Raw genomic sequence first — 27,898 nt, forward strand, 5'->3', positions numbered from 1 at the left:
ATTTAAGTCTTTGCAACCGCACGGGACTCCAATGCTAAGTGATGCCGACACACACAGGAATATGAGCCCTATGTGCTTACATACGTGGCGCTCATTCAGACCCCCAAACACGCATTGCGGTATTCAGTGCATCTTCGGGGGAGAACACACACCACCCTCTCCTCATAGATGCAAGAATTGCAGGTAGCATAAATTTTACATGTACTAAACATTAATGCAACCTTAAAACCTCATATGTGCAAGAATCGTAGGTAGCATAAATTTCACATATACTAAATATTAATGCAGCCTAATATTCAGCCCCATTATGATAGAAAAACAAATATCGGTGTAGCATTATCTTCGTGGGTGCAGTGAACTCATACTATATATATTTCACATGTGTAAATTCAGACTAATTATATTACTTTAAACTCCCTTGATATACCTGATAAGAGAGCTACCGAAGCAGCTCCATGATAATAGAAAAGTCAGATCAGTTTAGGGTGAGCGATGCTCACATGCTGTGCATTCTTGATAAATATTGTCATGGGTTTTAAAGAAACAACAAAACTTTATACATCAAGATATTTGCAGAGTTTTAGGCAGATTTCAAAATGCATTAATAGCCTCATGTGTTTGGTTTCCAATAGTTCCAATATAAATTGCCTATACTGAACAAAACTTATCTCGACCATATTACAATAGTGAAGAAAAATGTATGCTCTAAAGTGTGAAACATGAACTCCTCTGGACCCAAAGTGTACCAGAGATTGTGTGAATATGCATGTATCTATCGGTACATGCTAACAACATGCGCAATAATGTAGCATAAATTATATAGGCAAAAGCATTACATGCAGAACTCTATCAAAAATTCATCAAGATTGCAACACCATTTTTGCGCAGAAATAAGAATTTAACACTTCCAAATATCATAAAAAATGGCAGCCTTGGAAGTGTCCATTTGAGTAGTAATTTTGTCTGCTTGCTCCAATTATACAGTTAACATCTTAGAAAAGAGACAGATCCACTGTGTCAAAATTCTAAAACACACCCACTGGTTCTTAAATAATACAAAAAATAATATCCCCTATAATTCTCCATTTGCCACCGGACTCAAAATCATTTAATAATTGATGTTGACATATTTTTGAAAAAATGTTTATAAACACGTTAACATGACCTTTTTTACCATCAAAGCATATAAAACGAATACCAGCCAAAAACTACAAGTTATTGGGTAATCCACATTGTCTGCATAACATCGTTATTCCAAACCATCATAATAGGTTTTATAAACGTAATGTAGAGAGAAAACCCCTGAGTTGTTTGACAGTCATGTTTCAACCCAGAGTCTGTCATACTAGAAATTTTTTTATATTAATCTGCAGGTTTTTAAATCGACCCAAGAACACTTACATGATTGTTTTTGGTTGTTGTTGTTAAAATAAAGAAGACAGAATGTAACGTGGTTCAGCACGTAGCCTACATCCACGATGAAGGAGCTTGTTGTGCTCTTTTCTCTTGTATTGATCTCTTCCATTTTACAAATACATAAAGGGGCCAGATCCTTAATTTTAGGAAATGACAAAGAAGGAAGATAAGCAAGAAAAAGGAAATGATAAAGAATAGAAACAAATATCCAAGATTTCTAAAAGAGGATAGATGATCCTTATCTAATAACAACAAGCATCCTAACAATCTCCCCCTCAAGTTGGTGTGCAGATATCGATCTGCCCCAACTTGCTTATAATATTCTCGTGCTTCTCACTGCTTAGAGATTTGGTAAATATATCTGCAAGTTGATCTCCACTTGCGACATGAGGAGTTTTGATTATTCCAGCTTGAATTTTCTCTCTGATAAAGTGACAATCCACTTCTATGTGCTTTGTTCGTTCATGATACACGGGATTTGCTCCAATATATATAGCTGCCATATTGTAACTTTTTAGTTCGACTGGATTTTGAGTTTCTACTCCCATGTTTTTCAAAATGGATTTTAACCAAACAATTTCACACGTGCACAATGCCATGGACCTGTATTCGGCTTCTGCACTAGATCTGGCCACAACACCCTGCTTTTTGCTCTTCCATGTAACGAGGTTGCCACCTACAAAGGTACAATAACCTGAAGTAGATCGTCTATCATTTGGGTTTCCAGCCCAGTCTGCATCTGCATATCCCATCAAAGTAAGAGACTGGTTTCTTTTGAACATCACACCTCTACCAGGACTTCCTTTTAAGTATCTCAAGATTCTTTGAATGACTTCAACATGGGTTGAACGTGAGTCATGCATAAATTGAGTGAGTAGACTCACGACATATGTGATGTCAGGTCTAGTCATAGTTAAGTAAATAAGCTTATCGACCAGTTTTTGGTATCTTTCTTTGTCAGCCTTTTTTCCATCATCTATTTGAAGCTTGCAGTTCATTTCCAGAGGAGTTTCTACTGGTTTGGCCTCAAGCATCCCTGTTTCTTTCAAAAGATCAAGAACATATTTTCTTTGACAAATAAAAATGCCTTTTTCTTAATGTGCCACTTCAATTCCCAAAAAATATCTCAACTTTCCTAAATCTTTAATTAATTTCAAATTGGTTATTCAATTGTTGCTTTACCTTTCTCATAAAATGTTCATCATCACCTGCCATGATAATGTCGTCAACATAAACCAGTAAAATAGTGGTTTTAGAATTATTTTGGGCGGTGAACATTGTGTAACCTGACATGCTTTGTTTAAAACCAAGTTTAACAAGAGCATCACTTAATTTTGAAAACCATGCACGAGGGGAATGTTTCAGACCATATAAAGATTTTTCTAATTTGCAAACATATCTCTGTTTATTTTCGATTCCTTGCAGAATTTCCATGTAGACTTCTTCTTCGAGGTCTCCGTGAAGGAAGGCATTTTTGACATCAAGCTGCATAAGGTTCCAGTTTTTGTTAGAAGCAATTGAGAAAAGAGTCCTTACGGAATTCATCTTTATTATTAGAGCAAATATTTCATTGTAGTCAATTCCCTCCTGTTGTGTGTACCCCTTTGCAACTAAGCGAGCCTTGTATCGTTCAATACTGCCATCACTGTTGTATTTTATCTGATAAATCCACTGACACCCTACAACCTTCTTTCCTTTTGGTAAATAGACCAATTTCCATGTTTTGTTCCTTTGGAGAGCTGAGAGTTCTTCTGACATGGCTTTTCTCCATCTGGGGTCTTTGCTGGCTTTTTCAAATTTAGTGGGTTCATGTTGGGTATGGGTATTGAGAATATAATCTTGATAAGGTTTGGATAAGTTGGAAATGGATATAAATTTGTTGATAGGATACTTGCTAGTAGACGCAATATAGGTTTGGTAGTCTCTAAGATAGTTTGGTGGTCTACTAGGATGGGTAGATCTCCTTAATAAAGACTCGGTTTGGTTTTAGTCTAGTTCAAGAGTTTGATCAATATTGGATTCGGTTTGAGTAGTATCAAGTTCGGCTTCATTTTGATCCTCATTTGAAGTAGATCTATCTTGGATTGACAACACAGGACCTGTGTGGGTGTGTTCGGACTGGTCATTGTCTTTAGGCATGGCAAACTCCCCCTGGTTGGATTTTTGAAAGAATGGTTCTTCTTCAAAAAAATCTACATCCTTGGATATTATCATTTTTTGTGTGACAGGATTATAACACTTATACCCCTTTTTTTATCCTCAATACCCAAGAAATATACACTTGGTGGCTCTTTCTTTTAATTTGTTCCTATGAACTGTTTGTATGTGAACATATCACTTACACTCAAAGGTTTTAAGGTGTCTGATAGAAATAGGTCTTTTGTACAACAATTCCAAAGGTACCTGATTATCTAGACTGGAGTTAGGGATACGGTTGGTCAAGTAGCAAGTTGTGGCAATGGCTTCCGTCCAGAACTTGAAAGGGACATTCATATGAAACAACAACGAACGAGCAACATTGATCAATTGTTTGTTTTTCCATTCTGCAGTTCCATTTTGTTGGGGAGTCCCTGCACAAGTATTTTGAGGCAAAATTCCATGGTTGTTCATAAAGTTATGAAGCACCTCATTCACATATTCTCCACCATTATATGACCGCAAGTATTTAATTTTAACATTGAATTGAGTATAAACAGGTTGAAAAAATTTACAAAAACTATAACAACTTCATTCTTGTTTCTAAGAAAATAAAGCCAAGTAGTTCTAGTTTTATCTTCAATGAAAGTAACATAATATCGATAACCATTATGAGAATCAATGGGGCAGGTCCCCACACATCAGAGTGTACTAAATCAAATACAGATGATGATCTACTTTCAGATATAGGAAACGACAACCTGGTGGATTTGGACAGCTCACATGCATCACAAGCTTTCCCATCAGAATGTAGATCTGGGACCATCCTGTTCAACACTTGATCTGATATGTGCCTAAGACGTGAGTGCAATTGTCGATATACCTTGTGCTGATTAGTAATAAAAAAGTTAGAATGAAAATTTTGCAAAAAATACAAGCCATTGTGTTCCAATCCTCTACCAATCTCCTTCTTCGTTTCCAGTTCTTGAAAAATCACATCCTATAGAGAAAAAATAGCAAAGCAGTTGTATGTCTTGGTAAGTTTGCTTATAGATATCAAGCTGGTAGATAAACTAGGAATGTATAAAACATTTGCTTTTCTATTTTGCAAGAAAAAATCAGTATTGGTGATTCCTTCAACGGCTATGGGAGATCCATCGGCAGTGTAAACAAATTTGTTGTTGATCTTGCATAGATCATTGAGCCTTAAAGGTATACTGGTCATATGATCAGTAGCACCAGAATCGATAATCCATTTAGGTTCATTAAAATTTGCAAACAGGGCTGAATTATTACCTTCCATCTTGTTGGACGATTGAGTGGTGATGAGTTTGGTTTTAGAGAATTTTTATAAAAAATTCTCTAACTCTTAGTAACAAAATTTGCATTTTCTTAATTTTTTGTACTTTGTTTATCTCGATTTGGCCTTCCCACGATTTCCCAACAATTTTCATGAATGTGTCCAAGTTTCTTGCAGTGGCTACATCTAGGTCTTGTACAGCCCCTTGATTCTTGTTTGTAATCGGCTCTTTGTTGGTCCCCAAAAAAAATCCCTTTTGTAGCTTTGAGTTTGAAGAACTACTTTCTCTTCAATTTCTCCTTTAGTTTCGGGTTTTGAATTTATGTTCATGACTTTTCGCCTAGCATCCTCACATTGAATGGCTTGACAAACAACATTGTAACTGGGTAAAGGATTAGTCATTAGGATCTGACTTCGAAGACCTTCAAAGTTGTCTCCCAGACTGGCCAACACTTTGAATATTTTATCTTCTTCAAGACGTTGTTTGTAAACATTTGGATCAGAAGTTGTTGGCATGTACTGCACAAGCTCATCCCACAATCCTTTTAATATGCTCAAGTAAATATGAATTTGTTTGTCATCTCTAGCGCATTTTGAAATTTCCTGTTGGAGTTGGTAAACACGGGCAATAGTATTTTGTTCACCATAGAGTTCGTAAAGAGAGTCCCATACCTCTTTTGCGGTTTCTTGGAATAAGGAGTTGGCAATATGGGGTTCCATGGAGTTGAGAAGTCATCCCATGACCTGATCGTTGGATGAAACCCAGTCATCATAGTTGGATTCAGTGATGGCTGGTGGCTGGATTTTGCTATTGACATATCCAAATTTGGATCGACTGCTAAGAAAGGGGCGAGCAGCCTTTGCCCAACTCAAGTAGTTGGTGTCATTCAAAAGGTGAGTGGTGATTTTCAGGGTATTACTGCTCTCTTGATGATCTGAGTTGCCTTTACTCATATTTGTATTTTGACTTCCATGGTTGGATCCAGGCGCACTTGATTCACTAGTCATCGAATAGGTAGGAAGGAGCAACCACCATGGTGAAGCTTAAATCACGACTAACCTCACTATGATACCATGTTAAAATAAAGAAGACAGAATGTAACGTGGTTCAACACGTAGCCTACATCCACGATGAAGGAGCTTTCTGTGCTCTTTTCTCTTGTATTGATCTCTTTCATTTTACAGATACATAAAGGGGTCATATCTTTAATTTTAGGAAATGACAAAGAAGGAAGATAAGCAAGAAAAAGGAAATGATGAAGAATGGAAACGAATATCCGAGATTTCTAAAAGAGGATAGATGATCCTTATCTAATAACAACAAGCATCCTAACAGTTGTGTGAATCATTGATACACACCATAACAACCTTGGAACGATGAACACAACAAAGCCATAGAGATCCTACCTTTGCGGTGAAACGAGGACACCTAATAACGTTGGATTGTTGGTTGTTCTCTCCTTGTGACAGCAACACCCGCCCTGGCAGTCTCCTTAGAGTTGTGTAGGGGAGAGAGAGAAAGAGGGAGGAAAATAAATTCACGAGAGAGGGAGAGTTGAAACCATGAGAGAGGGATTTATGGGGTTACGAGAAGGAGAGAGAGATTATGAGAGAGGGAGTTAGAGAGGAATGGGGGTGGGGGCGAGTGAGAGGGAGGGAAGGGAGATCGTGAGAGATGGGGAGGGAGTTAGAGAGGAAAAAGAGAGTTTGAGTTCCCCTTTTCTAGCAAAGACGTGAATGTGTGTGTGTGTGTGTGTGTGGGGGGGGGGGGGGGGGGGGGGGGGGATTCCATGAGAGGTGGTTCCCTCCCACCTCTTTAAGTTACCATTATATATATATATTTTAACCTCTCCCCCTTTTTGTAATTTTTGCTTCTTTTATGTTAAAATTTACATTAAATCTTTTACTGGCCTACTTGAATATTTTATCTATTACATAAATATATATACATATATATTTATATATTAAGTAGGTGAGTGATGCCCCACCCTACTTGACTTTTCACTTATCATGGGTAATTGGATCAACTTAACAAGGATCCGAGATCCATTCATATTTTTGGATTCATATTGGGACTATCCAGATCCATACAAAAATCTAGAATTTTTGGAACCCGAAATCGAAGATCCAAATCTTGAGATCCAAATAAGATATCATGGATCCAATACTAGAGATCCAAATAAGATATTAGGATTCCAATATCAAAGATCCAAATAAGATGTCATTGATCCAATATCAAAGATCCAAATAAGATATCAGAGATCAAATATCAAAGATCTGAATAAAATATTCAGGATCTAATATCAAATATCCAAATAAAATATTACGGATCCAATATAAAAAATCCAAATAAGATATCAGGGTTCCGATATCAAAGATCCGAATAAAATATCTAGGATCCAATATCAAATATCTAAATAAAATATCATGGATCTAATATAAAAAATCCAAATAAGATAATAGGGATCCAAATAAAATATCTGGGATCCAAAATTAGATTCAAAAGTAAAAATACTCCCATATAACATTTGACCATAAAAAAAAATTTAAAATTCATGTTTGTTCATGTAACAAAATTCACAAGCGTTACATAGCATACATACTACATACAAATCTTATAAAATTATTTAATTAAATTAGGGCTCTGAACGTGTAATCCCTATAAATAAGAATGTCAAACCTCAGGGCCAACTCATTTATTTTATATCCGCTATAATATATTAACTTAAACTAAAATAATTCAAATAATTTTATAAAAATCATTCTATTTTTTTTCATATTTTGAGATTTTTTGAAATATCAAACAACACCTACCCTATTTCAAAAATCCATAACAATGAGGTATGTGAGTATTTCTTACCCTAATTCAAATCATAGTATCCAAAAATTATTTTAAAAATTTGGACAACACCCGCTTTATTTTTGAAAAATAATACCTATAAATTTACTGAGATTTAAACAATACCTGACCTATTTTAATTTGAAAAATCTATAAATTATTTAAAAAATTTGATAGAACCACTGTTATATAAGTATGAAAAATCCAAAAGTTATTATGAAAATATTGATAGAACCTCTGTTATATTAATATAAAAAATTTTGAAGTGTTTCTGAAAATTTTGACAGAATCTCTGAAAAATTGAAAGTATTTCTAAAAAAACAGAAGTATTTCTAAAAATTTTAACGTAAATGGACTAAATTTTTGGCATAATCACCGCATTTTAGTCCATAAAAAAATTGTAAAGGCTCACGAGGAAGCTAAGAGGTCCTATAAGTTAACACAAGAGCTCAAATGAGTTCTACAGGTACATACCCTTTTCTAACAAAAATTTGGCAACGCTTTTGTGGTGCTATCTCAAAACTGCCACCGATTTGGGCAAAACATCTGTTAGCCATGCTCTAAAAGTTGATTTTGAACTACTAACACTCCAACAAATCAAAGACTGGCGATAGGTAGCAGTAGGGAACATAAAAATTTCAATTTCTAACAGAATAAATCAAGAAAAATTTGGTATTTGGGGTAAAAAAAACTAGAGAGAGAAAGAGGGAAAAGGAGAGAAGGGAGAGAGGGGCGTGTGAGGAGAGGGAGAGAAGAGAAATGGGTTAGAGAGAGAAGGGGGGAGAGGATATTTATAGGATTTTTTTAGGAGATGCTTTTTGGAAAAAACCATGGGAAATGGTTTTAGAAAAACCATTGCCTTTCACCTTTTTCTTTGTCTCCCACCTTTTTTTGGAAAATGGTTTTAGAAAAAAACATTATCTTGTTTTCTGAAAAACTCTTAAACTTTTTAAAATTCAAAAATCTTTTTTAAAACTACCAAAATACCCTTGGTCTAATTTCAAGTAACAAAGTTGTCACTTGGATGCAAAATTACCTTTTTGCCCTTAAATATTTTAAATATTTATCAAAATATACTCTTGTGATGGTAAATTACTATTTTACTCCTGAACAATTTAAATATTTATAGGTATGTCCCTAAAATATAGACTTGAATAAATATCCAGATCCGCTAAAAAATCTATTTGACTAATACTTCAATCCGTTAAAGGATCAGATATCAGAGTATCCAGATCTAGTAGAAGATCCAGATTCAAATATCAGTTGGATCAAGCTTCTGAACTTCAGACCCAGTTTAAAATCCATAGGGTTTAATTTCATAAAATGAATTTATTTAACATTTAGAAATTATAGTTATTACACCCAAGCCTGCCCATATATTGCTCGGGTCGGGTTCAGTTGGACTTGAAGATTATTCATGTCAGCACTTTTCATGACTGTACACGGGAAACTTGGGTTTAAGTCCGGTCGGGTACCCAATACAAACTGGAGCCGTTGACAGTCCTGGCTTGATTGCACTTGGCTACATCTTGGATTAGATATACTATGCAATATTTGGATACATGACTAATGAGCTAACTTAATTAGGATTATCCAAATCTATTAATCAAATGGCCCGAACCAAGGTCCACCCCCGGAGCAGCCTCACTCGAACCTCCTGATAGGTCTTTTCGGTCAGGCTGTTACAATTGCATTATAGTCGACCCACCCTAGGGAATCACAGTTGCAGAAAGTTGGGCACTAACCGTGTCTAGTAGGTTCGCAAGTTTGGTCCGAACCCTGATCGCACCTTGCACGTTTAGGTGAAGTCTCGGAGCACTAGAAGAACCCACCGTGTGGGTTGTGCCCTCTCTCTCTCTCTCTCTCTCTCGCTCTCTTCTGCGTGGCCGGAAAATGTCTATTCCTCGCGCGCGTTCTTCTGACGCCGGCGGTACTCTCTCTCTCTCTCTCTCTCTCTCTCTCTCTCTGATGCTTCTCTTTATATTGAATCAATCGATACCATTATTTGAGAATTGCATCTAACGCCGTTCCTTCTTGGGATTTTGGTGAACGACGAAGACGATTCCGCTAGCGAATCCGACGACGGTGCGGCCGATTACTACGAGCCAATCTCAACAGAGGATAACGGAGGGGAAGATTTCTTGATCTTCAATCATGATGGTGGTGGTGGTGATAACCATCATGGGATTTCTCATCATTATGTAGATGACCATGATGGGGCATCCTTCGAGAACCACATTTTTTTCTGCAACGGCGTCTCCTTGATCGATTTGGTGAGGAACGGAATCTCGACCATCGATCTCGTTCATGATAATCATAGTGGTGGGCATGGCGAGGATGATCATGATGAAGAGGAAGAAGAGGAGAGATCGAGGCAAGATTCGGAGACGGCCATGTTGGCGGCTTTTAGGGAGGACGAGAGCAGGAGGAGCGCCCCTTTGCCGCCCGAGAGGAGCTCGGCGATCGTCAACGCAATGAGGAATGTCAGCTTTGGTGGTTTGCACCCTTCTTGGGCCGATCAGATCCAGGACGACCAGTGGATCGATCGGCTTCGGCAATTGCGGCAACAACCCGCGAATCAGAATTAAAGTAATTTTGATCCCCAAATGCTTTGCTTGATTTTCTGAATTCTCAAATCTTATCACCATCATTCCTACTGATGATTCATGCTTTATGCTTCAGTGGTTTGTTTAGAATTTTGAAATTTAAAGGTTGCTTCGAATTCAGATTGATTTCGTTTTAGTGCTTCATTTTCAACATTTTTGAAGAACCGTTCCAAGACGATGCGCCAGAAACTATACCAATGTCCAATTACATCTCGACTAACACTTGCTGTTGAATTTGTTACTTCGGCATATGACGGTGTTTTTTTAACCGATGTGTGATGGAAAATGTCCAACCACTCACTAAAGGGACCAAACAAACGCTACCAATGAATCATATTGTGCTATCAATCAATCTAATTTTATAGGCTTCAAATTTTGACATCGAGCAACAGATTCCATAAATTCTTTTTCGCGATAAGCTGCAATTAAGTCGTGATGATGCAATTGTAAACCTTACTGTTTTCCCAAAAGGCCTTCCTTTCCTGTTGGATTTTATCTTGCCTGATTTCATTGTGTGATCCTTGCTAGTCATAGATCTGTAATTTGCAAAAAAAGAACAGGTCATGCATCTTGCCAACCGATAGCGTGAAAGGAAAACTGTGAGAGAGATTAGCATGGCAACTGGGTTATCCTGCTCCCTTTTTGCATTGGTTTTGATAACTCTCAAGGCCCATAACATGGTGCATTTATACTAGAACAAATGCTAGGATGATCAAGACACTTATCGTGGTTGATTGTAGAAATTTTTAGGATAAGAAAATTTAAATTTCTTGTCATACTATGAAAATTAAGTTTGATGCTTTGATGATAAAGCAGAGGTGTAAAAATGACAGTAAGGATTGGATGCACGTTAAAGACAATAAAGGAAGGGACAAAGAAGAAGAATAGTCACTGGATTATCTTAACGAAAGATGTTGGAACATGCAGTTTTAGTTGGTGTAGGCAGAGTAAGCTGCTTGTGCTAAGAGCGAGGGACAGGTTGATAGGAGGAACAGAAGTTTGCTCGCAAACAATTGCTGCAGGATGGCTTGTGATGGCTGATAGAGGTACCACTTTGTTGTGGGTGGTCGTGTTGATCACTAAAGGATGATGTAAATAGATTCCATAGTTGAATTTGACAGTAGGGAAAGGGAAGCTCTTGCTCTTGAAATGTATACAATGAATCATCTTCTGCTGTCTCTTCTACTTGGGATTGCACAATACGATGAATGGACGTTGGCAACTTGGATGTCTTCTTCTAGGTGGTGAAAAAAATATATGCCCTTATATACATATAACAATGTAAAATGAATCACTTTGTTAATCCACTGATGATGTTTCAAAGATTCATCTAGGAACATCAAGCTGAATAATCATCATTGTTAGTATTGTAAAGCAACCTGTTCATTGCCTCATGGAGATTGCCAATTTTTCTGGTCTAGTGAAATGTCAGGGGCTAACTTTATTTTGGACTGATGACTTTATTATGAACTTGAACATAGTTGAATCACCTTGTCTACTTTTAAATAACCTGTATTCTTTACTATTTATTGCTACTTATTCTTAGCGTTCATTAGTGGCCTTGATATCAATTCTGAAAATTTCTCTGGTCCAAAGAACAAATCAAGTTTTATTTCGATTTCAAGTCATCTAAATGCTATATTTCTTTAAACCGTAACTCATGATAGGGTTTCTTGGAGAAGAGAAAAAGAGAAAGGGAAGAATACCTTTTAGGTTTTATTTTTGTGTCATAGTTCTCTTTATCAAACAAAAAGGAGAAGTGTTCCACAAATATCAATGTCCATGATGAACTCAGGCGTTTTCCTGCTGGAAAATAATCCTTTTTTCCTGGTTATCAGGTTGGAGTTGGACGCTAGAGAACAGGAGCCTCTTGCATGTTCTATCATCTCATCTATGTGGAATTTTGGAAAAAGATGAGTGGAAATGGGGAATTTTCTACTGATTGTTATTTTATATGACACAACAAGAGGAGTCCTTAACTCACAGGGAACAAATATAAAATGGATCACTTTGTTGATAATTCTATGATGATTTGGATTTTACTTCCATGAAGCTTGTTATTTAAGCATTTAAAGATCAAAAACAAATTATGTATTGCTTGCATGGAGGTTGCAAAGTTGCACATGGTCGATGGATGCAGGGGGCTAGCGGTGCAAATAAGGTAATAATTTACATTATTGGTTCTAACAAACACCAAATTCCTCATTATTTCCTTCTCTTTGAGATGCATTTTGAGGCCCGAATGCCTAAAAATTGGAAATTTTGCTGGTCTAGAAACTCATCCTAGTTTTTTCACTCAGTTTCGGTTCTTCAATGCTTGCTCCTTTGGTGGTTCACTTTCTTTAAACCAAAAGCCCTTGCTAGGGTTTTGTTAAGAGAGAATATATATAAAGGACATTCTTATGTTTTTGTCTTTTAGGTAGGAATCCTAGCTTTATCTGTCTTGGATAAAAAGAGATCAGAACTCCCAAACTTGATTGGCATCTGATGTATGTCTTTTGTAACACTAATGGAAGCATTGTCCCAAAAAATTTGCTGACATTATGAAAATATCTTTATATTCTCAAAGGATGATATTATGCCCCCCAAAAACGTGGTATTTTATAAATATTGCTTAGTTTGAAAATATCACATTTTTAACCAATATTAAGGCAATAGAAACACATTTTGCCTACTCTCTCTACATATATATAGGAAAATTTTACTATTTCAAGAATCAAAATCAATTAGTTATTGCCATGAAGTGACTATGCGAGTTCTAAGCGCAACTAGGTCCGTTTGGTTCCTCAATCACTTACCTGATAAATATATGAACCGAAACTAAATGCATTTTCATTTGACCCAAAAGCCAATCTGGTTATAATTGACAAAAGTTTTACTATTTCAAGAGTCAAGATCAGTTAGCTATTGCCATGATGGTGACTATGCGATCTCTAAGTGTAACGTCTGTTTGGTTTCTCAAGAGAGAGAGAGAGAGAGAGAGAGAGAGAGAGAGAGTCGACATACTCACGACTTGTGATATGTGGAAAAAAGGCTTCCTAAAAACTAGGTTTTCTCATGTGACAAGACATATGGGTAGCATGGTCATTTTAAAAAAATTACAACCAAATTAATTAGAGGGAATTAAATTGGGGTCATTTGATTAACCCAGGTAAAAACTTTGGTGGGCATTTGCAAACTCTGAAAAGTTTGGTGTGCTCAGGCCAAAACGTTTGGGGGGGGGTATTTGAAAATTTCTCATATATATATATATATATATATATATATATATATATATATATATATATATATATATATATATATATATATATATATATATATATATATATATATATATATATATATATATATATTCCGGAGTTTTTTCCCAAAAAACTCATTTTTCAGAATATAACAAGATTTTCTCTTGCTGCATTTTCCCGAGAATAAGATTTGTGGCTGGTTGGAAGGGCCCCATTGCTACCATGTCTCCTACATAAGCATATACTTGATCTTAGCCAAAAGGCTGAGAAGGGTCCCACATGCCCATATACGCCTACTATATTGAGGTCATGGTAGTGCGTGGAGGGAAAAGTCTTAAAAGAAAGAGGGTAAACCATGTTAAAGATTTTTACACAATGGTTGGTAGGGTTGGGAATCCCATTTCACGGAAGAGGGTAACATCCAAGATGACTGGTGCGGCTGAGTAAATGGATTTCAGATATCCACTCTCTACCTCCCAAATTGGTCATTGCGTGGCATCTAGTGATTGGGCAGAGTGCCTCCTAAGGTACTTGGTCCCATCATTGGATTTCCTCTCCACCTCATGCCTGATCCCTTCCCTATTTCACTTAGAGCTTTGGCAACAATGTCATGCCCTCGCTGTCCGCGAGATTTTTCCCCCTGTTTTTGTGAGATAAGTGGTGCTGCACAATGAGCCGGGCTATTTGCAGAAGCTTGAGTTTGTCCTAGTAAAGCTCAGCTTGATCTTGGTTCATTTGTTAAACGAGCTTAGATTGAGCCTAGCTTGAAGCTCATTTAGTTAAACAAGGAGCTTGAGGATCAGCTTAGGCTCGTTGAAACTAGATAAAGCTTGTCAATATACATAGATATCTCTATGCTGAGAGAGAGAGAGAGGGAGAGAGAGAGAGAGAGCACTTGCCCCAACGGTTATTCTTGAAATTAAGGGGGGTGTTTGAATAAGATCTAGTCTGGCACAGAGCCCGTGCCAGTGCACTTTCTCCAACGGTTAGTCTTCTTGAAATTAAAGGGGTATTTAAATAAGATCTGGTCTGGCACAAAGCCCATGCCAAATCCCCAGCTTTTGCAGAGGAGATCCTCAAAGACTCCCCAAGTTCATGAATCCCCAGTCGGTCGGAACATCATGAATTTTTTATTTCACGCATTAGATCTCTCTCTCTCTCTGCCCCCACTTTTCAAATGCTGCATCTATGATTGGAGATCCTAGGATCTCATATGGGATCTTAAATCCCAACGCCATCAAATACACATTAAAGGAAAAAATGAAGGTTCAAGTTCAACTCCTCGTCCCCTTGTACATGTTAAAACCTTTGAAAGAATATATGTTATGTTTTCTGGATCAGCTTGACCCCAACTCTAGTTGCGCTGAGCCAAGCTCAAATAGCTCAGGCTGGATCATGTGCAGCCCTAGCTAAGGAGAAATTTCTAGTAAACTGTGTGTGTGTGCAGGGGCATAGCTAGGATTCATGTGAGGGGGGGGGGGGGGGGGCAAACAGGGCTGTAGAAAAAAAAATTTGTGTGATAGTTGGGGGGTTCGGGGGCGCTGCCCCCGAAAATTTTTTTTTGAGATAAAATAAAAAATAGCTACAATTATTAATAAAAATCTATTTCATATGGACAAATCAAACTATTTGCTGCAGTCAGGGCTGGGCTAAAAAATGGATAAAAATCTATTTCATATGGAATCAGGGCTGGGCTAGGACTGGGCTTTTAAAAAAATTTAACTTTTTCGGGAGGCAGGACTGGGCTACAGCCCAGTCCTGCCCCCCCCCCCCCCCAGCTAAGCCTCTGTGTGTGTGTGTGTGTGTGTGTGTGTGAGAGAGAGAGAGAGAGAGAGAGAGAGAGAGAGAGAGAGAGAGAGAGAGAGAGAGAGTTTGCTTGCTCAGATTATCATAATTGATAATGAAGGGCCTAGGCAATCTTCATGCTTAAATTGGAGAGGAAAGAAACCAAAAGTAACTATGGTGTTTGTTTCAGACGTGAGAAAGAGAAACACAAACCTCACAAGATTTCCATTCCACATGATAGTAGAATCATGTGAAAAAAAGCTCATGAGAAAGTCTTTTTTTAATGTTTGTTTCGAGTGAAGACACCAAAATGCACATTTAGGGCACGTTTGGAAGCGAGAAAGATGTAGGAAAAGCGATGCAAAATGAAAATTCTGTATGGATTTTCTGACCCTTCCAAACGAGACTTTTTTGCTGAGAGAGTTTTTCTAAAATGTATATTTTTTGATAGAAAATATTTCTCCATGGGGGTTGGAGGAATGTTTCTTCCCAAGAGAATTTATTTTTACACTCCCCATCACCCATCTCACCACCACCACCACCCTCCATCACACCACCTTCCTCCTCTCTCGTTTTTTCACATTTTTTCACTCTGTTTTTCTCATGCTATACAAACAAGCAAAAGACTTTCGTTTGGAAAACTTCTCATATAAAAAACTCTCATAAGCAAAACTTTCTTTTCCCATGAGAGTTTTTCTCCCTTCCAAGCGTGCCCTTGTTAAAAAGAAACCCACAGTAAGAAAAGCTGGTGGAAAGCCTTTCCTCAAGGGGGGAGGTGCAATCCCACCTTAATTCTCTCACCAAAATGGGTGAAAGAGATGCACCCAGAAGCAAGTGAATATTTCTTAGTTGCTTTCTAATGGAGGTAAGATTATATCCTCTACCTCTTACCACTTCTTAGGCCTCTTTTGTTTCGTTCCCATGTAAATGAAAGCCTTTACATGAGACAGACTTCTAAAAAATCCTGCCAGCTCAGCCTTCTCATGTAAAAGGTTTTACGGAGAAGAGGTAGGAAAGGATTTACACAAAAAGTGGTTGGTAGTGGAAAAAATTAGGGCTCACTTGTGCCAGCATGGCACTTTCCCATCATTTGTTTCATTCATGGTGGGAAAGGATTACATGGGGGGATAAAAGCTCATAACTTGTCCATGTAAGTTGCATGAAGCAAACAGGCCTTGGAGTCCAATCAAGCCATCATAAGTCCATCATGCATACCTTTTGGTTAAGCTGCATCTACTCACCAAAAGCTAAACCTAAAACTTGGGCTATATACAGAATTTTCTCTAGGCAAACAGAAAGGTGAGATTAAACCCAACAAACTTTTTCCATACATAAAAACATAGTTCAGTGGAAAGAGTTACAATAGCATCCATATCCATTTCACTGATGCATATGGCAAAGTGCTCAAACTTACAAACTTAAAAACCTTTTACTTACACCACCCCAATGGTTAAAACTTTTCCACACTTACACCATCTCTAAGCACCTCATAAGCTTCACGGCTCCTCCCCTTCTTAATCCCAGATGTGAAATAAAGCTTTGAACCTTCTGATGAAATGGAAGTCACTTTTGTCCAAATCACCACCTTTGTCTTCATCCCTTCAATGTCAGCAAGCTTCCCCTTTTCCATATACCCAACCACAGTGGTAGAAAACCGCAACACAGATGAGTCCTTGTAACCAACTTCACATATAGATGGTATGAACACAGTTAGCTTTCCTGTCTCTTCATTAAATTCATAATTGGTCGCATCCCTGGGGAAAATGCCTATTGCCAGATCATATTGTTTTAGAAGTTCCGGCAGTGGCTTCTGTATCTTCCCTGCAACACAACATTCAATCTAGATCACATCAACTGACATGACATGTTAAGATTAAATGTATTATATATATATATATATCAAGGTTGTTAAATGCGATGAGGCGAAGCGAGGCGTTGAGCATGTTATGAAGCGAGGCGTAAGCCTCGAGGCGTTGAAGCGTAAGCTTCATGATCAGAATAATAAAATATATAATATTAATAAAAATAATGGAAATTTTAAATAAGAACTACTAATTTGCTTTTAGTTATTTTAGTACAAAATCATAAGAAAATAAAATAAAGATTCAGCACCAATCTCTGCGTTCGCCATTAACTGAACACACCAGATCCATATCCAAATCTGACTTTTGTGTACAAGATCCCAACCCAAATCCATATCCAAAATTTGATAAAGGTAGAGTTTAATATGGATCCAGCAAGAGGATTTTGCATTGATAGCCAAACTAAGTGCACACCATAGTCACAAATACCGGCCATTTTTTTAAATATCGTGATTTTATTGTGAGATTTTAAAAAACTGACACAATCTCGAGAAAAATGTGATATTTCAAAATATCGCCAATTTTGAAAATATCACATCTTTTATCACAATATTTTCTTGTTATAATGTGATCTTGGCATTTTTATATTTTTTGCCTATATTTTTCTACATAGTTTATCTAATATATATTAAAATTTTAAATATACCAATATTTTTTAAGATTTTCCTGAGGAAAATAAATTTTAAAGATTATCATGACATTTTCCTTTGTCAAGAAAATCGCTAATTAGATTTATGACTATGGAATACACACGCATCCAGATGGGTGCATGCTAGCATATCGGTAATCAAGTACACTTTGTTCTTTTTATTATATCTCAGGTGACGTCACATGGATACGTATACAATATACAAACATGGATGTGATATATGGATTCGAGACATGAGTACATTATATGATTTTTATGCAAGGTTAAACACAGTGATGATATATAATTATATATTTCTTAAATTTAATATATAACTTTTGATCTTTTTTATTATGAAAATCTACTAAAATATTATACATAGTGTCTTTGTAGGCCTTGTCATGTCTTCGTCCTTGTGATATAGAATTCTCAAAGTATTAGGAGGTCATAAAAGTCATCTTATGAACAAATGAAACATAAAAAGGCTAAAAGAAATATCAACGCTTCAGGTACTGAGTGTGCGCCTCAGTACCTTGAGGGTGCGCCTCGCCTGTGAGGCGTACACTTCAAGTACTGAGGCGTACGCCTCTCACAACACTGATATATATATATATATATATATATATATATATATATATATATATATATATATATATATATATATATATATATATAAATCAAACAAGTTGACTTAGTCCCAACGGCTAGAAATTCTACCCGTTGGGAGCTATCAAACTTGAGGCTTCTCCTTTTTGGCTATTGAGAGGACTTTGTCTCTTCCTCCCTTTCTCCTCTATATATAAAAGGTGTGTGTACGTGGAATGTTGAGAGAGTGATAGGTAGTATTAGGTATTTTATGTGTGCTTTGAGAGTTATGTAGTGAAGAACTTATATAATTTTTTCCTTTTGTTTCTCTAGTGTCCATTATGACCAGAGTTATTCAATGTAATTTTTCTTTTGTATTGCTAATGTTCATTATGAATAGAACTGTTCATTAACTATTTTTCACGTAACCATTTAACTCTCATGTTTTTATCCAAATGTTTTTATGTTCTTGGAGACCATTATCAAAGCCTTGACATTATGGTCTTAAAAATGATTCATATTTATGAATGGTATGGACTCAAGGATTTCACATTCCAGTATGTATTCTTGTCTTTCTACCTTTATATGTATGGTAGGTGTTTTTTCTAAATGGGTTATCTTAATATTACATGTTTTTCTTTTGAAATTAGAATACATTGAGATTGTTATCTTTTGATATATGAAATATATATTTTTGAATTATGAATATATAGTGAAAAACTATATTTTTTGCTAAGATATGTGATTTCTTAAAATCCTATGTGTTCATGTTTTGCAAAATATTAAAATTTATGTTTGAATGTTCCTTAATGTATGTGTATACATGAACTACCTTAGGATTGTTAATATATTGTGATGTTTCTTTAGGTTATTTTTAATTATGGGACTAAGATATTATGCTCTCATAGAGGTCTTTTTTATTATCATATGAATGTGTTATTTCATGTACGTGAGTGATATGATTCTATCATTATACAACTTATTAAGTAAGATTATTTTCAAAATTAATGACTTGTGAAATCTCTTGGTATATGCCTCAAGTAATTTTTATAAGTATTAAGCATGACTTGTTATCATATACTCGAATACATATTTTAAAATATTAAATGTGTTTATCTATTTTAGGTTGTATCCTTCTCTTAGTGGATTATTGTGATTATGCTTCCTCTTGAGCATTGTTAAAACTTATTTTTTCTTTTATACTTATCATTTAGTCCTTAGTGGATTTGTGTGTTTTTTGTCCATTGGTGATTTATTGATTCGGGAACTTGTGCACTTTTGCAAATTCTAATGGTTTCTCTCTTACGCTTTGATATTTTTCTTAGAAATTTCATATTTGTTACATGACATATGGATTCATAATTAGAGATCATATCTTCTCTTGTCTCTCTAATGAGACTTATTGACCTTTTTGTATGTGATGTGTTTAGTGCATTTGTTTATTATTGCTAGATTTATGATCCCTTCTCTATGTAGAGTGCCTATATTGGGCATGTAAAATTTGTGAAAATTGTCATAAGATATCATGTATTGCATATAATTACATCAATTGAAATATTATTATGCACATGATTACCCAAATTTTTATGCTAAGGTTTTTTTACCTAACTTTATTGGATTTGATTTAAAACTTATTTTTCTTTCAAATTGAATGCTTGATATGAACTCACCTATTTAAAAAATGAATTATGTGAGTATTTATTGCCTTCTTATGGCATTGATTTTGTCAATCACAGAATTATATATATGATGCATCATCTCTCTTGACCTTGTTGTTGCGTCAAGGTTAACTGTTGAGGTGAGTTATGTGTGAACCTCATATCACTTGTTTTAAGTATGATGGATGGTTGATTGGCCTCTGAACCCATTATTACTGGTATTCTGAATAAGTTGTTGAGGTGAGTTATGTGTGCACCTCAAATCATCTAATCAATCTGCTATTATCAAAGTTTATGAGTGTCGTGTTGACACTAATCTTGAATCTGATTGATAGTCGATTGACCTCTGGATCTATATATGTTTTTGTTGATTCAAAGATGTTTGTTGGGGTGAGTTGCGTGAACCTTGTTTTATGTCAATTTAGATTGTCAACTTATGGTTTGACTCTAACTGACAGTTGTTTGATCTCTGGATCTGAGTATGGTGTATCAATCATTTATTGTATGGTCATTGTTATTATTGATGCTTATAACTCAGTTTATTTGTGGTGACTATTTATTTTTGAAACCATGATGTTTCGAAAGATGGTTATAATTGATATTCTTATTGATAACATTAGTGTGTTTCCATTACAAACTTTCTTACATCGAGTGTCTTCTCCTTTTTATGCTTGTTATCTAAGTGTCATTATATGTAGACAAGAGATATTTGTTCATACCTTTGTCTATAATTTTAGCCTATTGTTGCCATTGAGATTATACTCTTGATCTAGTCGTTGATACACTTGTATTTTGGGTATCATTATATGTAGACAAGAGATGTTTATTCATACCTTTATGTATGATTTTAGCCTATCGTTGGCTTTGTGATTATGCTCTTGATCTAGTTGCTAATACACTTGTTTTGAGCGTCATTACATGCAAACAAGAGATGTTTATACACACTTTTGTGTATGTCTTTGGCCCTTTAGTGATATTATGCCTGTGCTCTTGTTCTAGTCACTGATACACTTGATTTTTGAGGATTGAAGATCTAGTGAGACAATTTCTTGTGATGGTCAAACTAATATTTTAATTTGCAAAATTTATTCATTATGATGTATGAGATTTTTAAAATTTCTTCATAATTTTTCTAAACTCATTTGCTCTTTTATGAGAAATAGTTGTTGAAATATTTTCATGCATTTTGCATTATATATGCTTTAGTTAAGTTATTCCATGATTAATTGTCTTGCATAATTTGCATAAGGTTATGTTTTTCCAAACATATATTCAGTAGACAAATATATATTCTTTTTTGTTTGTGTTTCCCTTTGTTGGCTCTTTGTATTGTCCCATAGTGGACTTGTGCTTATGCACTTTTGTGCTTGTATTGTGCCTTTGTATCTTTGTGTTGTCCATGCTTGGACTTATGTGCTTTTGCACTTTATTTTTTTGTAAATTCTACATATTTCATTACATGCTTTTCTAAACATTTCATTAGTGAAATCTCTTCTGTGTATGCCAATAGTGGCTACTGTGTGTATTTGACACTTGGTATTATCTTTTAAAAGAAATTAATGTTTCTTTAACACTCTTATCTTTTATGTCTTCCATTGTATAAAATTGTCTTGTAATCTTAACTCTTTTGTGAGTTCTTTCTTTAATAATCATGTTTTTTATGTGATAAATATATGTGTATTCACTTTAAATAATGCATGTTTTCATGTATGATTAAAATGATAAAAGTTTATTGTATAAAATTAATATTTTGTTCACTTTAAATGATGTTAAATTAAATACTTTTTATATATTGTGCGTTTGGCCATCCTCTTTTCATAATATATAGCTAATATAATTATCCTTTAAAATCTTATTAAGATATATTTTTGTATAGTGAGTTGTTTTATTAAATCTATTTACAGGTTTTCAAGGATTGATGATAATTAAAGATCTCTTGTGTAATGGAGCATATGATAGAGCACCTCCTCAATGAAGCAATGAATTAAAGAAATTGATGAAGACAAATGATGGTATTTTATGTAATGGTAGAGTGAGTCACCCTGAGTTTTAGGGAGTGTTAATATTAAATGTATCCTTTTGTGTGTGTATATATATATATATATTAGAGACTAAGTCAAACAAGTTGAGTTAGTCCCAATGACTAGAAATTCTAGCCGTTGAGACCTAGTCAACCTTGTTTGACTAGTGATCATGCATATTAGATATACGCTATGTCACACGGACTCTTCTAACAGGGCACTGCACCCGCACCCAAGCGGGTGCGACACTTGGACACAACTTCCTTTGTGTTAGGTAAAGTTAACCACACTAAGGTCCATTTCTATCCAAAAGTAGATTCAGTTAACCCTAATCAAGTCTATATATATATATATATATATATATATATATATATATATATATATATATATATATATATATATATATATATATATTATCCTTCTTGCACCCCCGCACCCAAGTTTTTTTAAAGTGCCGCATCTGCACCCATGTGACATAGGATATACGTTTATGTGCATGATTCATCGCAAAAATAGAATAAACATCTGTGGTTATCAACTTTTCCAGGGCATTACTCAAATTCAGAAAACGAGGAAAAATCACACAAAATGAATCTCACTAAAGTGGTTTTTGAGAAATGATTTATTCTAACAGCCCTTCTTTTGGAAATAAGTTTTAGAAAAGGTAGTTTTGAGAATTTCGTAAATTTAGGTAGTCTTTAGAAAATATTCTTTCTAACCTAATTTTTTTAGTATAAATATTATTAAACAAAGAGAGGGGCGTCTCTCCCCTTGGGATTCACACCCCCTGCTCTCTCTCTCTCTCTTCTCCAGCTGGTTTTCCCTTTTTCTTCCTTCTCTACTTTTTTTCTCCCTTTCTTTCCCTTCTCTCGCCGGATGCTTCTTTTCCTCGTCATCGAAGTGCAGGGTACACATGCGATTTCATAGGAGGACCGCTCTTTTCTCAACCTCTCCTTCGGAAACACCAGGTATGCTTCTTCTCCGCCTTCTCGTTATTTTTCTGCACATTAAATATTTTTTTAGTTTGGAGTACGTATAATTAATCTTTCAAATATTGCATTTAGGGTAGTCTGATTTTTGTTTTACTTTCTACATTTATATTATAATCAAAGTAAATCGTTGGTTTATAATTTTTTTTAGTGTCAGTCATTCTTTTAATTTTTTTTGGTTAATAGGACGCACAGTTGCAGATTGGTCTGCATGGAATTTATACCAGATCTGTCATCAGGTCCCAACGCACATCAGTGTGTTCATGCAGATCAGTCCTGATCTGCAGTGTCGAAAGTGTTAAAGTGATTCAGCACGTTCTTGCATTTCCATACAGATCTGATCTGGTATTGTTCTCAGATCATATCTGAATTTATTTTGTTTTCAACAAGCAGATCTGCATGGATTCGTATTACTTGACCCACGCAGGCAAGAGTTCGCAGGTCGGCCTGACAGTGCAGATCCGACCTGCATAACCCATCCTTTACATTGGGTTCGGGTTTGGTAACCCCAATCTGCACCTGTTGGGATTGATTCATCATGCAGATCACGCAGATCAGCATGATCTGCCTGTGTTGATCTGCTCAGTCATCAGCATCTGCTTGACCAGACTTGCACCATCTTCTCTCGGTCTGCTTGCCATACATTCTCTTTTTTTTTATCTGCCTATCATGAGCCTGATCGGTTACTCAAACTCGACCTGATTCAGTCAGCCTGAGTAACCAGGCTGGGCCTGATCAGTTATTACAAACAGACCTACGTGATTCAGCAATCACGCAGATCTATATGGTCAATCGGCTGCAGCAGTAACAGGTGGCTGGAAGAGAATTTTTAAGACTCGCTGGAGTCACGCTGCTTTGATCCTAGTTGTGTACGAGGTCTACGTGTTTTGTTACAACTTGTGTCCTCAGCTTAGTTTGTTTCCTTAGTCTTTTTATTTTAGAACGTTGTTGCATATTAATCTAGATGTTTAGTTCTTTAAGTAGTGAATTTAATTCGATACTACCTGCAATTTTTATGGAATTAATTATTTTTATTTATGCAAACTAACCGTAGTTATATCGGGAAGCCCAATTGGTGTGTGCATTTTGGTTTGCGTGTTTTAGGAGTTTTGCAGTCACGTGTGCGAAGGAAGTGATATCGCTAGGGTCATGCCCGTGCGAAGCAAGAGAGCTAGTCCGCGAAAGAAGGAGCCCGGCAGCTTTTTGTCTTTCTTTATTTTTAATTTTTGTTTTGGCCTTTGGCCATTTAATAGGGTTGTAATAATTTTTACTTTCTGCTTGACAATTGTAATAGGGTAGAAAGTTTTATTTATTCTTTTACTTAAGGCAATAAAGTTTTGTCATTGTACGGAGTATAAAAGCTTTTAATCTTGTTCCATGTGTTCGACCCAGCCTTCACCACTAGTGTAAACAAGAATTTTGAAATTTGGTGTACGGTTTGCATAAACGATTTTTATTGAAAAATACCTTTTAAAAATACTTTCACAAAAAGTTGCATCAAATTTTTGGCATTGTTGCTGAGGAACGGCAATTTAAAAACTTAGTACTCACTTTATTGTCTTTTTCGCGTTTATCTAGGATTTCTAGTTTGCTTTTGCATTTTATTTAGGATTGCTTAGTTTACTTTTCTGTTGATATTTAGAATTGCCTAGTTTGCTTTTGTTATTTATTTAGGATTACTAGAACCACGCTGAGTGCAAAACATAGAGCTCACTTGTTTTTTCCTGCACGACCCACCTATTAGGGTACCCTCCTAGGTGACTATGTTGTAGTTTGCTTTGAAAATCTATATCTGCATTGAGTGGTGGTTGTTTATTTCCAGTTTGTTTTGTTTTTGCCTACTTTCGTGGTGTGGTTTTATCGCGATTGCGCGTTAGGATAGTTAGAAAACCAACCCTTAGGACGGTTGCTACACCAGTCTCTACCCAAGGTGTATACAAGGGCGACGCTCGCTAGACCCCGAGATCATTGAACCTATAAAGGACCCAGAGTCATAAGCTTGCAAACAATCAAGTTTTCAAATAACTTGATACTTCTTTACTGTAATACATAACTTCAATGGGCTCACATAGCCCTTATTTATAAGCACACTTTTCCCAATGGCTCTTAATAGAGACGTTGAGAATCGGCCCAACGTCTATCTTTTAAACAGTGTACAACAGTCAGTGGGTTGACTGTTGTACACTGTACACAGTCAGCCATTGACTGTGTAAAAAAATATTACATAAAAAAAAGAAATGAAAAAAAAAATACAAAAATAAGAAAAAATAAAAAGGAGGAATTACAATCATATTAAAAAACATGAATATGCGTAAAATATAGAAGTGACTAAAATACCCCTATAGCTAATACAATAAAGAAATATATATTTTATATATATAAGTAGATGGGTACATGTACATATATATGAAATATATATGTATATGTATCTTCTTTTATATATATAAAATATATAGAAAATACATTGTCTTTTGAATTACAATTTAACACCACCCCTCAAACTTAAGGCAAGATGACCGAAAGTTTGCCAAGGAGGAAATTGAACCGCGGAGCACACAAAGCTTTGGTGAAGAAATCTGTCAACTGATATTCTAAAATTACATATGGAAGATCTATAACTCCTTTCGAATACACTTCCCGAACATAGTGACCGTCCATCTAAATGTGTTTAGTCTGCTCATGAAAACTATGGTTTTTGGCAATGTATATTGCACTTTTGTTATCACAACATAGTTTGGTGGGCCCTTCTATTGAAATCCTCATGTTTTCTAATAGTTGATGAATCCATACAATTTTCACGGTAGTAGTCGTCATGACACGATATTCAGCTTTTGTTGAGGATAGAGACACTTTTTGTTGCTTCTTACATCTCCATGAAACCAACGAGTCTCCTAAAAACACACAAAAACCAGTGGTGGAGTGACGGTTATTTGAGTCACCTCCCCAGTCAGAGTCAGTATAAGCAATTAATTTTAATTCAGAAGAAGAGGATAAGAATACTCCCTTGTTTAGTGTGCCCTTTATGTATCTCACAATCCGCAAGATGGCACTCATGTGAACTGATGTTGGTACATGTTGGAACTGACTTGCAGTATGAACTGCATGAGAATATCTAGTTTAGTAATACTTAGATACATCAAAGATCCCACAAGTTGTTTGTAGGGGGTGAGATCGTAGAGAGGAATACCATCATCAATCTTCATTTTGGCTCATACTATAGCAGGAGTTTCACAAACCTTATCATCCGTAATACCTGACCTGTCAATAATCTCAGAGGCAAGCTTAGTTTAAGATAAAAAATACCCTCTATGAGAGTATGCTACTTCAATACCCAAAAAATAAGTTAGAAATCTCAAATCAAACATTTCAAACCTATTATTCAAAATTGATTTTATGCTTTTAACCCCTTTAGAATTACTTCCGGTTATAAGCATATCATCCATATATAAGAGCACAATGACAATCCCTGCATTAGTTTTTCTAACAAATAAGGCAGTGTTAGTGAAACAGGAAGAAAAACCATTTTCTAACATTACGGAATTAAATCTATCATACCAAGCCTTAGGGGTTTGTTTTAAACCATAAAGTGTTTTTCGAAGGCGAAACACTTTCCCTTTTGGAGTCTCCATTCCTGGTGGAACATTCATATATACATCTTCATTCATATCACCATTTAAGAAGGCATTTTTAACATCCATTTGATAGATGTTCTATTTGTTGATTGAGGCAACGGTAATGAGACATCGAACAGTGATCATTCGGGCCACAGGGGCAAAAGTTTCTTCATAGTCAATCCTGTATTCTTGACTATATCTCTTTGCAACTAATCGAGCCTTATATCTCTCAAGAGATCCATCGATCTTAGTTTTTACCTTAAATATCCATCTACACTCTATTGCTTTCTTACCGATAGGAAGATCTTGGAACTCCCAAGTTTTTGACCGGTTGAGAGTTGAAAGCTCACATTCCATTGCTTTCAGTCATTCATCATTCTTTTTGGCTTCTTCAAAGTTTCTGGGTTCTATATAGGAATGAATGGCGCTAAGGCAGGCTCTATGTTTAGGAGTAAACGAGTCATATGAAATAAACCTAGAAGGCATATTTCTACTTCTCTCAGTTCTTCGTAGGTTTTCATCATTTGTTGAATTGGAACTACTAGGTTCACTGAATTTTTCAATTGCACTCCTAAAACTGTTTTTATCTCTATGGGTATATGTTATAGGATCTCTCAATGCTCCTTCATTTCTAAGTTGGGAGATAGGTGGATGGGAAGAGCCATCTTCTTTATCATTGACGTCATTATGAATGAAATCGCCATCACTATCATCATCATGTGCTAACATTTCAAATAAAAAAGAGTAATCCATGTTTTCTTCAAAGGGTTCACTCATTTCAAAACCATTAACATTTTCCAGAAAACTCACATTTCTGGAAACATATAGCTTATCATTCTTAATATCATAACAACGAAACCCTTTTTGGGTTTCAAAATATCCAAGAAAAGCGCATGCAATGGCTTTTGGTGAAAGCTTGTCGTTCTTGTCAGTAAGAACGAAGCATTTACAACCGAAAATTCTCAACCGACTATAGTCGGGTACTTTGGTATACATTTTTTCAAAAGGCGAGATATTGTTCAAGTTTTTAGAAGATAGTCGATTTATCAGATAGACAGATATGCTAAAGCCGCTTCAGCCCAAAAACCTTTTGGGATGTTTTAAGAAACAAGTAATGTTCGAGTTGTCTCTATTATATGTTTATGCTTCCTTTCGGCTAATCCATTTTGTTGAGGGGTTTTCAGATAAGATCTTTGGTGAAGAATACCATGACTTTC

At 35.7% G+C, this 27,898-nt stretch overlaps 2 protein-coding genes across 2 annotated transcripts in view; one reads left to right on the plus strand and one right to left on the minus strand.

Moving 5' to 3' along the window:
* The first annotated feature begins 9,560 nt into the window (after nt 1-9,560).
* Nucleotides 9,561-12,343, plus strand: LOC149846392 (uncharacterized). Its single transcript, XM_089997970.1, has 3 exons — nt 9,561-9,621; nt 9,750-10,280; nt 12,136-12,343. The coding sequence occupies exons 1-2, from the start codon at nt 9,585-9,587 to the stop codon at nt 10,277-10,279; spliced, it is 567 nt and encodes a 188-aa protein (XP_089854096.1). The 5' UTR covers nt 9,561-9,584; the 3' UTR covers nt 10,280; nt 12,136-12,343.
* Nucleotides 12,344-16,624: 4,281 nt separating this feature from the next.
* Nucleotides 16,625-27,898, minus strand: part of LOC149846393 (uncharacterized protein At5g01610-like) — a 66,715-nt gene continuing 55,441 nt past the window's right edge. Inside the window, exon 3 of the mRNA XM_089996335.1 lies at nt 16,625-17,145. Within this exon, the coding sequence (XP_089852461.1) occupies nt 16,775-17,145 (371 nt within the window). The 3' untranslated portion in view covers nt 16,625-16,774. The remainder of the gene's footprint in view (nt 17,146-27,898) is intronic.

This window comes from Nuphar pumila, chromosome 2 (assembly GCF_984573655.1).
Source record: "Nuphar pumila chromosome 2, dmNupPumi1.hap1.1, whole genome shotgun sequence".
Classification (NCBI taxonomy): Eukaryota; Viridiplantae; Streptophyta; class Magnoliopsida; order Nymphaeales; family Nymphaeaceae; genus Nuphar; species Nuphar pumila.